The sequence below is a fragment of the Sebastes fasciatus genome, chromosome 23, assembly GCF_043250625.1.
Source record: "Sebastes fasciatus isolate fSebFas1 chromosome 23, fSebFas1.pri, whole genome shotgun sequence".
Taxonomy (NCBI): Eukaryota; Metazoa; Chordata; class Actinopteri; order Perciformes; family Sebastidae; genus Sebastes; species Sebastes fasciatus.
This window is the reverse complement of record NC_133817.1, coordinates 20,668,766-20,683,901: the sequence shown is the minus strand read 5'-3', so window position 1 is coordinate 20,683,901 and position 15,136 is coordinate 20,668,766. Positions and strand designations below refer to the sequence as shown.

At 41.8% G+C, this 15,136-nt stretch overlaps 1 protein-coding gene across 1 annotated transcript in view; it reads left to right on the top strand.

Annotated features, from left to right (window-relative positions):
• The first annotated feature begins 961 nt into the window (after positions 1-961).
• LOC141761893 (protein phosphatase 1H-like) overlaps positions 962-15,136 on the top strand; it is a 36,599-nt gene continuing 22,424 nt past the window's right edge. The window contains exon 1 of the mRNA XM_074625556.1: positions 962-1,560. Within this exon, the coding sequence (XP_074481657.1) occupies positions 1,325-1,560 (236 nt within the window). The 5' untranslated portion in view covers positions 962-1,324. The remainder of the gene's footprint in view (positions 1,561-15,136) is intronic.

The window sequence follows — 15,136 nt, the reverse complement described above, 5'->3', positions numbered from 1 at the left end:
GCTTGTCTTTACTCACACAGTGAGTGCGCGTTCTCGCGTACTCGCTCCACCTCTAGACGTGAACGCGCGCTCACTCCACACTGCAGAAGAGTTGGTAGCTCTGAGAATATCTAGTGAATGCACAGTGGACGTTTGTGCAGAAATAACTGCTGCAGCTCCTCCAGACCAACAGAGGTTTTCCGTGTCTTGTGAAGTGACGGGGCTCCGCAACGAGAAACGTTATCAGTGGCACCTGGTCGGAGACGGTAACGTTGTTCTCTGCGGAGCCCCGGCACCGACCTGCTTTTCCTGCTCAGCCTCCGGTGTCTCCCTCCGGAGAGAGAGACACCGGAGGCTGAGCATGAAAAGCCAGCATTGGTTCATGGAGAGACCTTCGTCTGGTCAGCTAACATTACTGCCAAGCAGCTGAAATATAGAGTGATATTGTGCTTTTAGCTGACGTGTCGCCTCACTGTTTTTAGCGATGCTCGTTCATGTCTATTTAGAGCGAGCAAGCGCAAGCCCGACGCTGACTTTCGTTGACTTAACGGCCACAGGTGTCACTGTTAACAAGCATTTCTGAAAGTTACAAATAGTCCCTTTAAGTGTTAATGTTAAGTTAAATGTTAAGTTTTGTTAATGGAAACATTACTACCCAAAACAGTCAGTCCTGTACAGTTCAAATACTGCTGCATAAAATGGAATTTCTTTTAATAATATGCTGTTTGGAGTGATTTTCAGTGTAATAAATCCTGAAAAATATGTTTTCTATGATTTAATCTTGTGATAAAAGGTTACGTCTGACAGAATTTGTTTGGCCCCCGGCAACAATCTGGATTTCTCACGTGGCCCCCCCGGAAAAAGAATTGCCCAACCCTGGTATATATGAACCTGGGGACCATGCATGGGTTTAACATTTTTTGCAGTGTGCATCCCTGGTTGCATCACATGACCCGTTAATCTTCGGGTGTATTTCCGCGTTCACGACGGCCGAGCTGTTATCAATGACTCTCCATGACTCTCTCCATGGGTGTGCAGGGCTTTAACCTAATGCATCACAGCCGTCTCCATCATCCTCTCCTCCGGCTGCGGCTGTTGTCTCCGCTGAGCGCTCAATGAATGAAGCTGTAACCATCTGAGGTCATCCTCCTCCTCCTCTTCCTTCCTCCTCCTTCCTCCCTCCTCCTTCCTCCTCCTCTTCCTTCCTCTTCCTTCCTCTTGTTCTCCATCGAGCCGTCCTTCGAGCAGCGCGGCCGAGCTGGGGGGGAATCCGGGTAAAGGTAGCCGCGGCGCCGCGCAGCACCACCGGCCGACGGACACCACCCCGCCGCGACGCGCCACCAACATGCTCACCCGGGTCAAGTCCGCAGTGGCCGGGTTCATGGGTGGCATCATGGCCGGGGGCAGCTCCGGCGGAGCGGGCAACACGGGCTCCGAGCTGCCGCTGAGATTCCCCTACATGAGACCCGAGTTTCTGGGACTGTCCCCGGATGAGATCGAGTGCTCCGCGGACCACATAGCCCGGCCCATCCTCATCCTGAAGGAGACCAGGAGATTACCGTGGGCCACCGGATACGCTGAGTGAGTAAACCCGGCGACAGCTGCTCTTAAAGAGGCTCCTCATGTCTTTTTTATTTTTATTTATTGTGTTATAAAGTGATTACAAAACAAGTGAAGACAAAAACAAAACAAAAAGAAAATAAATGAGTCAAATATATATATAATACAGTATATACACATACACATATGGTATTATTATTGTTATTGATAATGATATCAATAACAATAATAATACCAACACTTGAAAATAATAAGTGAGATAAATAAATAAATAAGTAAATAATAACAATAATAATAAAAAAAAAGAAAACAAAGAAAAATGTTTTAAGTTAATTGGAAGGTCATACAGTATATAATTATAACTGTGTATGCTCCTGATGTCTTAAGTGTCATCACATGGAGATCATCTGCGTTCAGTGTTGTGGAGGCCTTGCAGGTGTCCATCACAATAGTTGATTTCATTGATTTGCTCCTATAAACAGGCTGGTAGACCTCCACACTCTTTAGTCTCAGACTAATGAAAAGCTGAGACTGGGAGCAGACCTGCACCTGTTGTGACCTACATCCATCTCCAGCATGCTTTTACATCCACAGCATCCTTTTTTTCCTCTCCTAGCTTTGCGTCATCAAATTGAAATATCGTGCTGTTAGAAATGGATGACATGCATTCATCCAAAGGATCACAGCACTCAGCTGGTTTTCACATGCCAGAGGATGATGCATCCTCTACTGTACCAGCTGCATCTGGGTATTAGTCTACAACTGTGCTCTACTTATGGCTAGCTGTGTGTCAGTGTGTGATTGCATGTTAATAGCCTCTAGGTACTACTACTGTAGCTGTAGCAAACCAGTTCAATAAGATGCAGCCTCATATTCTGGCTTATTGGCTTCTCCTGACTCCAGACCGCTGACTAGTCTTTAATGCACTTAAGTGAAGAGTATGTTGCTGTTGACGCCCGTCATCGCTGCCTCTGTCAGCATTCACATACTGGACTTGTACAGCAGAGAACCATCAGTGCTCTTGTAATCATGTCACATTTTACACAGCAGTTTTGCACAAACACTCCTCCACAAATCTGATGTAAAAGCGTAGATATTATTCCACGAGAAAATACATTTAGCTCTTTAGTTTGATATTTATGTGTCACATTCAATCCCTGTCAGTTTGAGGTAGGAGGGGGTTAATTAATAGCTAACTACAACAATACATGGGGGTATTACAATTTGACTCCCCTTCATATCTGCACAACATGTTAACTGTGACTAGACGTTCTTTAGTATCTCTGTTGACTTAAAGGGCGAGTTATTTTGTTTGTTTTTTAGGTTTTTATATCATTCTGTAGCTTCCCAGTGCTGTTTCTTATGTATTCAAATTCCAACATTCACATTTTGGTCAAAGTACGTATGTTTTAGTGTAAAAATGCTATTTTTCCAAGCCCTTATAAAAACTTTCCCACGTGACCTGACGTAGGTTTCTGCATACATACATGATGCTGCTACATATACAGTATATACACAGATCAGCCATAACATTAGGACAGCATGAGCACCCTGACCGGTCTGCAGCTACGCAGCCCCGTACGCAACATGTTCTGACACCTTTCTATCGGAACCAGCGTTAACTTTTTCATCAGTTTGAGCTCCAGTAGCTCTTCTATTGGATCGGACAACACGAACCAGCCTTCGCTCCCCACGTGCATCAATGAGCCTCGGGTCTGACCCTGTCGCCGGTTCACCGGTTGTCCTTCCTTGGGCCACTTTTCGTATGTCCTGACCACTGCAGACCGGGAACATCCCACAAGAGCTGCAGTTCTGGAGATGCTCTGACCCAGTCGTCTAGCCGTCACAATTTGTCCCTTGTCAAAGTCGCTCACATCCTTACGCTGGCCCATTTTTTTCTGCTTCCAACTCAAAGTACAAAATGTTCACTTGCTGTCTAATACTGCCAGGTGCCATTGTAACGAGATAATCAATGTTATTCACTTCACCTGTCAGTGGTCTTAATGTTCTGGCTGATCGGTGTATACATCCTTATAGTCAGTGTATTAATGTAACAAACAGTAACTTAGATGGCGGTCGGCATGCTGCCAGGAGTATCAACACAGAAGCTAAGCAATGTACTGCTGTGTGGATGCCACGCCCGAAAGCCACACAACAACACAAACTAACTAACCGATCAATGCAGCGGTAGACCAGCAACTCCTGTGTTCAGCGAGGTAAAATGTTTTTGTGAATGTAGCCCGGTGGCTTTGAAGAGAGCGATACAACGGCTTCAGTTCCCCGTCAGAAAGGGCTGTCTGATGACGAGGTAAAGCGGGGGAAATATTCTAAATATAGTGATGCTTTACCTCGCCATCAGATAGCCCTTTCTGACTGGGAACTGAAGCCACCAGACTCCATTCACAAATTAAATCATTTTATCTAGCAGAACGTGGGAGTGTGGGCTACATACAAATGGTAAATGGACTAGCATTTATATAGCTTCTTTACACTACATGTCAGCATTCACACGCCCGTTCATACACTGATGGCAGAGGCAGCCATGCAAGGTGCCAACCGGCCCATCAGGACCAAAATACATTCACACACCGATGGCGCAGCCTTCGGATGCAATTTGGGGTTCAGACACTTTGACATGTGGACTGGTGGGCGACCCGCTCTACCTCTGATCCACAGCTGCCCCCTTCAACCACACTCCAAAAAATCCAAACTAACCCTTTCAGTTATTTCCAAATTTTGACCCAGCTAGTGCTAGTGTTCACATTATTTATAACCTTATTGATTAGCTTACTTTGGTAACCTACATCACTGTTGAGTGGGCGTTTCCTTTTGAAAAGAACGCAGATGGACCCGCCCTGTAATGATTAGCGTGTTGCTGGATGGAGCCTTTGGTGCCACATAACAGTGAGGGAGCTCCCGGGTTTGGGATGGATGAAATGATTATTCTAAATATTAATCAAACTTGTCTGGAGGAGAGTTGCCTTGTGCAGTAAATATATATAGATAGAATGAATGAATTCCTAGTTAACAATCTGTCTCTCCAAACTGATACCAGTAATGTGTGTGGTTAACATTTCACAATAAGATACACAGAATCTTGAGTAATAACAGAACAAATGAGAGGAACTAATTGCTAATTAATCAATAGTTATAGCACCTGAATAACAGAACAGTGGATAAAGGAAAGAACAGGGTGCCACTGTAGATACTGAATGATGATTGTTCCTAGATATCTGTGAATCTACTACTGCTGCTTTCCTTCAAGAAGAGCAGGTTACATTTGAACATGTTTAAAATAGTTCTCCTAGTAAAGTCAAAGTCTTTTGAACAGAAAGGAAGTTTGTTCCCATTCTGTAAGGTTGTTCTCTCACAAACATTTATTATTAGAAATATCCGGTCCCCCCCCCCCTCTTCTCTCCCACTGGATTATAAGAATAATACTGAAACTGTTTGTTAATCAGGTCTTTGGTCACATCTTCCCTTCTCTCTCTTTAACACACACACACACACTGATACTCAGAGCAGGCCTGAAGTGTCTCTCTGGGACCGGTGTCGTTAATGAGTTCAGCTCGTACCGCCATTCATCTGTAATTAAAGCCTCCTGTGTTGTCATTACAGCAGCCATTTTGGCTCTCACCACCGCTCCTTCCTCCCACTTTGCCTCTCGTTCTCTCTGCTCTTCTCTGCTCACAACGAACACAGCACAACAGACGTCAGGAATTGATTACTCTACCAAGCCAAAGTCATTTAGTCAAATCTTTTTGTTGTAGTGCTCATAATTGAGCGTTTTCTAAATCCCTCCTAGAACCGCGACTGTCCAGTCGTAGCTTAGCAACTAGAGCAAACAAAAACACAAGAGCAACGGTGTAAGGAATGTAAACTGTAAATATTAGCATGTCCAGCTAACTCGATTATAACCTAATAGAAACTGAGCATTACTTCGATTTCGGGAAGTTTATACTTCAGCGACCCCAGCCAACATTACCTGAGATAGTGTTAAACACTTCAGTGAGTTCACACCCTAAAAGCCTTTTCTCTTGTAACGGTAGAATTGAAACATACTGTTACAACAGGCTAAAGCATAAAACCTAACCTCTGCCTTGCTAACGGTGACCAGACGTCCTGGTTTGTCCGGGATTGTCCCGGTTTCACGCTGGGTGTCTCGACAGATATCTGTAAAATATTCGGTTTTCATCACAATTAAATCAAAACTAATATTATACTTGTTTTCAGCGCTTACATAGACGTTTATCATGTTCTGTGCCAGTCATTAACCAAATATGAAAACATAAACAATGCACAACGCGTCTGAATTCAACACTGATTTGTCTGTATATGTGTCAATCAATCAATGTGACGTTGTCAAGGCTGTTGCTATGGCGCCTTGCGGCTCTAACGGTTAGCTGTCATGCCGAAGAGAAAGTCGCTCCAGGAGGCTTACTCCTTCTGTCGTAAAGGACCGGGCAATGAAACTGTGTTCTGCACACACTGCAAGAGAACATTTTAAGTCGCGCGCAGTGGAAATGGCAATATACAAGATATCAAGACAGCCAGATAACAATATACAACAGCTGGCAGAGAATGTGTCACAGTCGGCCATTTAGCCGGCAGCCTGCGCTTGTACACGCTGACAAATAGCTTGTGTTTAGTTTTAAAAGGTCGTGCGGTACACTTAAAGGTCACCTATTATGCAAAATGCACTTTTCCATGTCTTTTAAACATCAATATCTGTCCCCAGTGTGTCTACAGGCCACCATAGTATCATAAAAGACCATCCTCTCTCTTTTTCTCCTCCTCCGTTTGTCCGGAAATGGGTGCAGAAAAAAAATTCGCTTTTTTCCTTGTATTCTGACGTCATTAGAGAATGCAAGCCACGTGAGGGTTTCCTGGTCGAACCAGAGAGAACCTTCAGTAGCTGACCCCGCCCCACAGCGCGTCACTGTCTCTCCTCCTCAACCGAACTTGAGCAAAGTAGCTCCTACTGTTAGTCTGCAAGAACCAGCAGAACAGTCTTCATGTACTCCCATCATCTAAATATAACATGTTCTTTCACAAAGGCTTTATGTAATTACACTGTTTAAACAGCTGATATTTATATATTATATATGATGTCATGCATGTAGCAGAATACAGGTAGTAAATAGTGACTTGTAAGCAACACAACACATTTCTGTTTCACAGTCAAACTTTATTTGAGTAGACAGATGACAATATTAATTATTCACAGCATTTGTAATCATCCCACCTGCAGTTATGTTAACATGGTACAGGAGAAAGTCTTCAGCTCTGGTAAACTATGGTAAGCTAAGCTCCGGTGGTCTGTAGTCATGGTAACACAGAGACAGCTACTACAGTAAATAATATACCATTACTCTGATCTTCCATACATTTATCTTTTAGCAGAAATAATGAACTGACTACTGTTTCACATCTTCTATTTTCCACCCTGATGGTCGCTGTGTTTACACACCGTGTCATAGCGGTAGCATGTAGCTAACCCGTTAGCATGTAGCTACATGCTACCGGGTTAGCTACATGCTACCGGGTTAGCTCTGTATCTCCATGTAAACAGAGCTATCTGCTCTCAGCTGTCTGCTCTCCTCTGGGATGATTCTGTCGGTCATTTCTCACAGATGGATCTGTAAAGACAGACGTAAAACAGAGTGTATGTTTACGGTTTACAGAGTTGATGCATGAGGTAAACACTGAGCTAACTAACAGAGATATAAACAGCATTATTTACCTGAGAGAAACCGTCAGGAAAACCTGGAATCTGGACCGCAGATGTTCATCATGTGTCGCCGATTTCTGATCAGATTCCTCCGGTAACGTGCGCTGGGTGAAGTTTCTGGTTTATAAACTTTAAAGTGGTTTATAAGCTCTATTCTAGCTCCTCTCTCTCCACTCCTCTCAGGCCGCGAGGGGGGCGGGGAGGGTGACGCTGTGTTGTTGAGGACGTTTGATTGACAGAAAACGCTGACCAATCAGAGCAGAGTGGGAGGAGACAGAGGCTACAGACACAGAAATCAGCACTTTTGGAAATGGGCTGAAACAGAGGTTATAGAGACATGCTGGAATGCATGATCTGATTGTTTTTTTGAAAAAAAAACTTCAGAGACATGGTTTGGAGGTGTCTGAGACCTATAATAACTAGTTTAAATGGAGTATAATATGTGACCTTTAAGGGTCCTGATTTGCAGGTTTGGATATTATGGTCACTTGGCTCCTGCTTGTCCAAGTATTTAAAGGTCCCATATTATGCCCATTTTCAGGTTCTTACTTGTATTTTGTGTTTCTACTAGAAAATGTTTACATGCTGTAATATTAAAAAAAAAAACTAATTTTCCTCATACTGTCTGCCTGAATATACCTGTATTTACCCTCTGTCTGAAACGCTCCGTTTTAGTGCACTTCAACGGATTTGCAATGGAATTGCAACAGAATTCCGTTGCTAGGCAACAGTTTGGGTCCATGTTTACTTCCTGTCAGCTGATGTTATTCACATACGCTGCAACAAGATATAAACTGGGACACATTTAGAATGTTTATGTTTAAAATTGTGTAATGGTCTAAATATTGTATATTTGTGACATCACAAATGGACAGAAATCCTAACGGCTTGTTTCAAACACAAAATTTCTGAATATGGGCTGTGTGTATTTCTCCGTATATTGAGCGTTTTGATAGTTTAACAGTATTTATAAAGCACTTAAACCTGCTTTATAATATAAAAGACATAAAAATCTCACTTTTTACAATATGGGACCTTTAAGCTAATAAGCAGCCAAACAGGTTTATGATAGAGTGAAACAAAAGTCTGATCTTACATTTTCATTATCATAATTATAATTATAATACAAGGACTAATTAGCCAGCTCTAGGCTGCAAATACAAGAACAATGTTGCCTGTTTATTTCCATGTCTTCTATATGGACCAGAAACTGGGGAGGATTCTGACTTTTTGCCTTTTGCTTCAGTCTTTTAGCACCAAATCATGTATGTAGTCGGAGACGGCATTTCAGATAACACGGAGCTAATTAGCTAGCTAGCTACTGCTAATAAAATGTGCCAGCTACAGTAGTTGTTATTTCAGCCAGCAAAATGAACGGCCTAAGGCTTTTGTCTACCTATGTCTGAAATCAAGGACCCATTGTTTAAAAAATACTACGAATTTTGAGTGGCAAATGTTTAACCATTATCACTGTAATTATGATTATCAATCAATTATATTATTATATGTAATACATATTGAAGACAAGCCCCATCAACTCAATTGACAATTCAAACTCTCCCATTTTGCCGTTGTATTTTCTTATCTCTTATATTCAGGTGGTAGTGCAAAACCGACCAGGATCGAAGTACTAAATGTGGTCTTTTTGAAAGACTGTTTTAAGTATTTAACTCGTCGCTCTTTCACTGTTATTGTTCCTTCGATGTTCCCAGTTAAACGGAGGCAAAGCTCTGAACCATTGTGCTTCACCAAATAATGATCTCATCCTTGGGGCCAATGTCTGGCCCAGAATCTGTTGCCGAGGGTAGAGAAACAAAGAGGGCATTAGATGTCTGACAATGGAGGGGGAAATTAGGTTCTGTTCCTAATGGGAGGAAAGCTAATTGTGCCGAATGAAACTTGATTGGCAGGGAAATGAAATAAATATCATTCTTCCTGTAAATGGTAAAATGAGGACGTATTAGATGCAAGAGCACTTTCAATCACACACATTCACACACACACAATGGCAGCAGCTGCACCTACCATGAAATAGATTAACACAGAGTGATCCATTATTGATCGGGCCCATTAAACGCATTGTAGTCACGAAGGACGAGGACTGTTTTTGCGAGTCGTTTTTAGGGTTCAAAAGTTCATGTAAACATGTATTTTTTCATGTAAAAACCACCAGGACATGATCACAAACACACATACACACAGGTCATCTCATTACTGCGTTTGTTGACAGCAGATTTGATGAAGCAGACAAAGACTTCCTGGACTAGTGTATCACAAGCTCCAAAGTGGTCGATGCGTCAAGAGTGTTTTATGACTGCAATAACTCACGGGGCATTTTCTACTATAATTTTGAGTGCAGCTGTAATATATTAGGTTTGAAAGCAGAGCTACGTAATCCTAGTGAAGACCAGCCCTCTGGACATGATGGATTTTATACTATTCATGGTGAATGACACATCAGAATCACCTTCATTGGCCAAGTATGTGTACACATGCAAGGAGCAACTAGGAACAAGGACAACAAAGCTGGAAAAATAAAGGTAAAGAATAGACGGGACTGTTATGTACACAAGTGTGTGAAAAAAAACAAGGCCTGTACTACGAAGCAAGTCCAACATACCCAGGGTATCTTCTCCTTATCTGGTTTAATTAACCCTAAGAACCACGACCCCGCTAAGCAGTTCTACGACGGTGGTTATCAACTCAGTATATCAACCCAGGGTTTCTCAATTTGGCTGTGAGCGCTTTCACATCAAAGGGGCGGTGTTTTGCAGCATCTGACCAATCACAGACATGGACAAGTCTATTGTGAGCAGAGCGGCATATTATACAAACCAAGAGCATATATTAGACAAATATAAAGACGTTAAACACATAACCCAGACTAAAAGTAACACAGTTGAAGCTGACAAATGCAGGAAGATCAGCTGGCAAAAGACAAAAATGACGATATGTGAATATGTAAATTAACAGATAAATAAATTACACTTCATTATGCCCTTTGGTAAGGATGTGGCGTGTATGACTATTTCAGCCTTCTTTCAGCTGCATCACCCGACTCCGGCGTGGTGAAACAGATTTGAGAGCAAGTAAAAAAATAAATGTCAAACTATAATCCAAAGCGGTTAGCACCCACACCATACAGCCAGTGTGTAATATTATCATACGATCAGTGCACCAAGCTCTGATTGGTCAGTAGGCGATGCTTTAATACGAGTTTATCACCGGAGTTTATATGCTCCGGAGCAGGTTATGTGTTAAGCATAAATTACCATGGCGATCTACAAAAACCCATGGTTAACCCCAAAGTGACCTCGCTAACCCCAAATCCTGCTTCGTAGTACAGGCCTCAGGCGTATATATAATTTAAGCACTTCCTTAGCATACTATGGAGGGATAAAAGCACAAGTGCTTTATGTATGTTATGGCTTACCTGTACAATGTGATGAAGATGGTGGAGTGAATCAGTCCTATTGACTGGTGAGACGCTCCTCTGCACACCCGCTGTGCGTCCTCTGCTAGTCAGTTGTATGTCCACCTGTGATTTGCATAAGCAGGACAACATTTGATTATTCTCTTTTGGATGAAAATATTACCATATCTGGAACTAATATCACTCAAAAATCCAAATTAATGGATTTACAGTACTTTCAAGATTACTATACATTCATATCCCCATAGCTGCTGCACATGTAAAACCCTGGCGCTAGCTAACATTACCATCCTTCTAATTAGGGCCCAAGCACCGACGACGTCGGGCCAGCGAAGGCCCTATTGAAACTAGTGTTTCCTCTTTTTCTTCTCTCAAATGAATCGCCTTGTTGAGGGCCTTAACATGCTCATAAAGTTGTTAAACTTGGCACAATTATCAGACGCGGTGAAAAATTTTATATTTTAAGGGTCTCTGGTTTGGGTGTTGCAAAATGGCTCACTAGCGCCCCCTAGAAAGTTGGAAAAATTGAGCCCCTCGCTCCGGTTTCACCTACATGTATGAAATTTGGCAGACAAATGTAACACGTGGAGACGCACAAAAAAGTCCAAAAGTCAACAGGAAGTTAGACATTTTTAATTTAATATGCGCCCATTTTTAGCGTCTTATAGGCCGTGTATTTTAACGAACTCCTCCTACATATTTAATCAGATCGACTTGAAATTTGGTCAGGACCATCTTAAGACCTTAAGGATGAAAACTTATTCAAATGGTGAGTTTTCGATGAACCACCTGACCGTGGCGTGGCGGCCATTTTGAGCCATTCGCCATGAAACAGGAAGTTGTTGTAACTCCACTGTACATAGTCCGATCTGACCCAGATTTCTCTGGCAGGATGAGGGTCCAGTCTTGAGGACATGTGCATGCAAAAATATACTCATAGCCCCGCCCCCTTTCATAACTCATGAGCCATTTGTCAAAGAGTCTTGTGGCAGGCATCATTGCACTTGGCAGAGTTCCGGGTTCATTGTCCCTTACCCCGTCGATCGGAGTCCCGCCAGTACCCCCGACGCGCGGGAAGGTGCGAAGGCCTGTTCATCGCTGCTTTAATTATGCTTTTGTTTTATTCAACTCAAGTCATACTCCATTGTTTTTTTTAGTAAATGTCTTATCAGGGAAAACACACAACTCAACTAGCTGAATGACATGAATTCTTACCAAGAGAACTTCTCACTCTGTGACAGAGTACATGGACTTAGCTAACGTTAGCTATGTTAGCTAGCGTCATGTTAGCTAGCACACACACTAACACTCACCTGAGAATGGCGGTATACACAAATCATTAAATCCTCGGCAGGACTTCGACCAGTTACTCCTTGTAACCCATTTTGGGACGGAACCTTCAAACTAACTTTCATGTTGTGTTTATATTGTGTTTCTTCTCTCTGTAGTTAGTTTCCTTTGAGCTGTTAGCTTGTTGCTACCGCTCTGCTGTCTCACTCTACTCTCCTTCTAGCGGGAAGCCATGTGGTTGTTTTCTCTCTGCAGCGCCACCACCGCCCTCTGCTGGACTAAACGGGCTACTGCACAATAAACTCATCCTTATTATAGGCTATTTTGAGTGGGTAAATATTATTTAAATATATATATATATATAAAAAGCACCAATGACCAACAATAAAAAATATGTATATTTATATATTATTTACAAGTTTGAAGAAGTTTGAACAGATTGTGAAGGGTCTGCAGTGATGTTACCAGTCAGTTTCCTGACTCTGGAGGAGGATAAATCCTGAATGGAGGGCAGGCTGTCTGTGCATGAGAACAGACTGGATTATTGCAGTGTAGAACTGGATCAGCAGCTGCCTAAGGCAGGAAGTTCAACCTCTGCTGGGCCTATTTTCCTGATGGTGTCTATGTTGGAAGTCCACTTTAGGTCCCAGACAGTGGCTCCCAGAAACCTGACGGTTTTCCACAGCAGACACAGTGTTGTTCAGTATGGTGATGGGGGCTCCACCCAAAGTCTTCTCTCATCTCCACAGTTTTAAGAGCATTCAGAACAGTTTCTTGCCTGTTGTTGCCATATACAGAAGAGAAATTAGATGTAGAGTGATGTAGTATTTCCACTGTTCCTACAACCACAGCAGTGGCTGATTAACTGTTTTAATAGTCTGAATATAGACTTAGCACAAGGCCAAGGATTTACATCCTGTACAATTTTTCTGTTTGATACACTGATCAGACGATATTGTTGTACACATTTTAAAAGGGCTCCTTGGTTATTGGATTTCCGCTGCAGTCCACTAAAGCAAAATGGCCAAACAATTTACACTTATACCAGGTTCAAAATACAAAGTAATATTGATTTGGTATCCTCCCATTTAACCACTGCATAATCTACAGTGGAAATGGACAGCTACACAAAGCTTTCAAGACAATAGCTCTCTCTTTCTCTCACTCTCTCTATCTCTCCCTTTGTCTCTCAAATAAAAAAAATGCTTTACTTGCATAAAGGGGTATTGGCGAAGCAAGTATGCAGAACAACATAAAATCAATGTGGCAATGAAAAAATGGAACAGCAAAAGTCAGACATAAATTGCATAAATGCAAAATATTGCATGTTTTGCGGTTTCTCCCGATCTTTCTCTTTCTATCTAAGGTTAACAAGCATGTGAGGCAGAGAACCAGACACTGATGCCGCCTAGTAGCAGAAAACATCCAGTCTGTGTCTATAAATAGGCATGCCAATTTCTCTACTCGCACACATTCACAACACCCTCCAGAGACGTCTGTCAGACTTGCCAGTCTCACAGGAGCTGCCTTCACAATCTTTATTTTCTCACCATTCATTAGTGACCCAATTACATTAGCTATCATTAGCTATTAATCAGCAGGTTCAGCGACCTTTGAGGTGGCCAGTAAAGGTTAGTGCTGCAAATTAGGTGTGACAAATTTGTATGTAGAATTTTGTACTCAGCTGTTGCAAGTAGAAACTGGATTATATTGTTTGAAATGTCACCACTGTGTAAACAAAAGTCTTAAAGGTGCATTGTTTAGGATGTGGCGGCATCTAGCGGTGAGGTCGCAGATTGCAACCAACTGAGACCTTATTGAACTCCTCCCGTGTGCCAAGCGTGTAGGAGACCCACGGCGGCCGATGCAAAAACATAAAAATGCTAATGTCCTTATCTTGAGCCAGTGTTTGGTTTGTCCGTTCTGGGCTACTGTAGAAACATGGTGTCTGGCTCCGTGAAGAGGACCCGCTCCCTATGTAGATATAAACGTTTCATTCTAAGGTAACAAAAACACAACAATTCTTATTTTCAGGTGAGTATACACTAAAGAAAACATACTTATTAATACGATATTCCATTTCTGCCAGTAGATCCCACTAAACGTTACAACACTGTTCCTTTAAGTAATGCTATGACATTCACAGTTTTGCTAACATTAAAGGGCTCATATCGTGCTCATTTTCAGATTCATACTTGTGTTTTGTGTTTCTACTAGAACATGTTTACATGCTGTAATGTTAAAAAAAAACTTTATTTTCCTCATACTGTCTGCCTGAATATACCTGTATTTACCTTTCTGCCTGAAACGCTCCGTTTTAGTGCATTTCAACGGATTTGCAACGGAATTGCGTTGCTAGGCAACGGTGTGGGTCCATGTTTACTTCCTGTCAGCTGTTGATATTTACATACACTGCAACAGGAAATAAACTGGGACACATTTAGAATGTTTATGTTTAAAACCGTGTAATGGTCTAAATATTGTGTATTTGTGACATCACAAATGGACAGAAATCCTAACGGCTTGTTTCAAACGCACAATTTCTGAATACGGGCTGTGTGTGTTACTCCGTATATCCTTGGTATTTTGGGGGAAACTGGAGGGTTTAGTGACCATGGGGGAGTTACATGGTACAATTTAAAATAAGAGTGTACTGCTATGCTAGCTAGCTAGCAGCCCTGTGAGTGGTGCTGTGGGGTAAATGTTAGCATCCGCATGCTAATATACTCACAATGACAATGCTAACACGCTAATGTTTAGCAGGTATAATGTTTACCCTCACCATCTTAGTGTGTTAGCATGCTAAGATTTGCTAGTTAATATATAGATATATATAGATATATATATATCTATATATATATATAGATATATATATATAGATATATACAGTATATATATAAATAGTTTGGAGAAGACTTTTAACCAGCATATACTGTGTTTGGTATGAATGTAAATCATAATTTAACAGTTAACCTATATTCAAATCCTGGCCACAGCCCTGCTCCTATGTATTTCAGCTATAGCTTCTGGTACTATCTGTGACAACAACACAAAAAAGTAATTTAAAAAATTGCTGTTGAATGCTGAAATGTGAAAAAAAAGGAAATAAGACATGTTGGTTTTATGCAAACCACACGGTTATT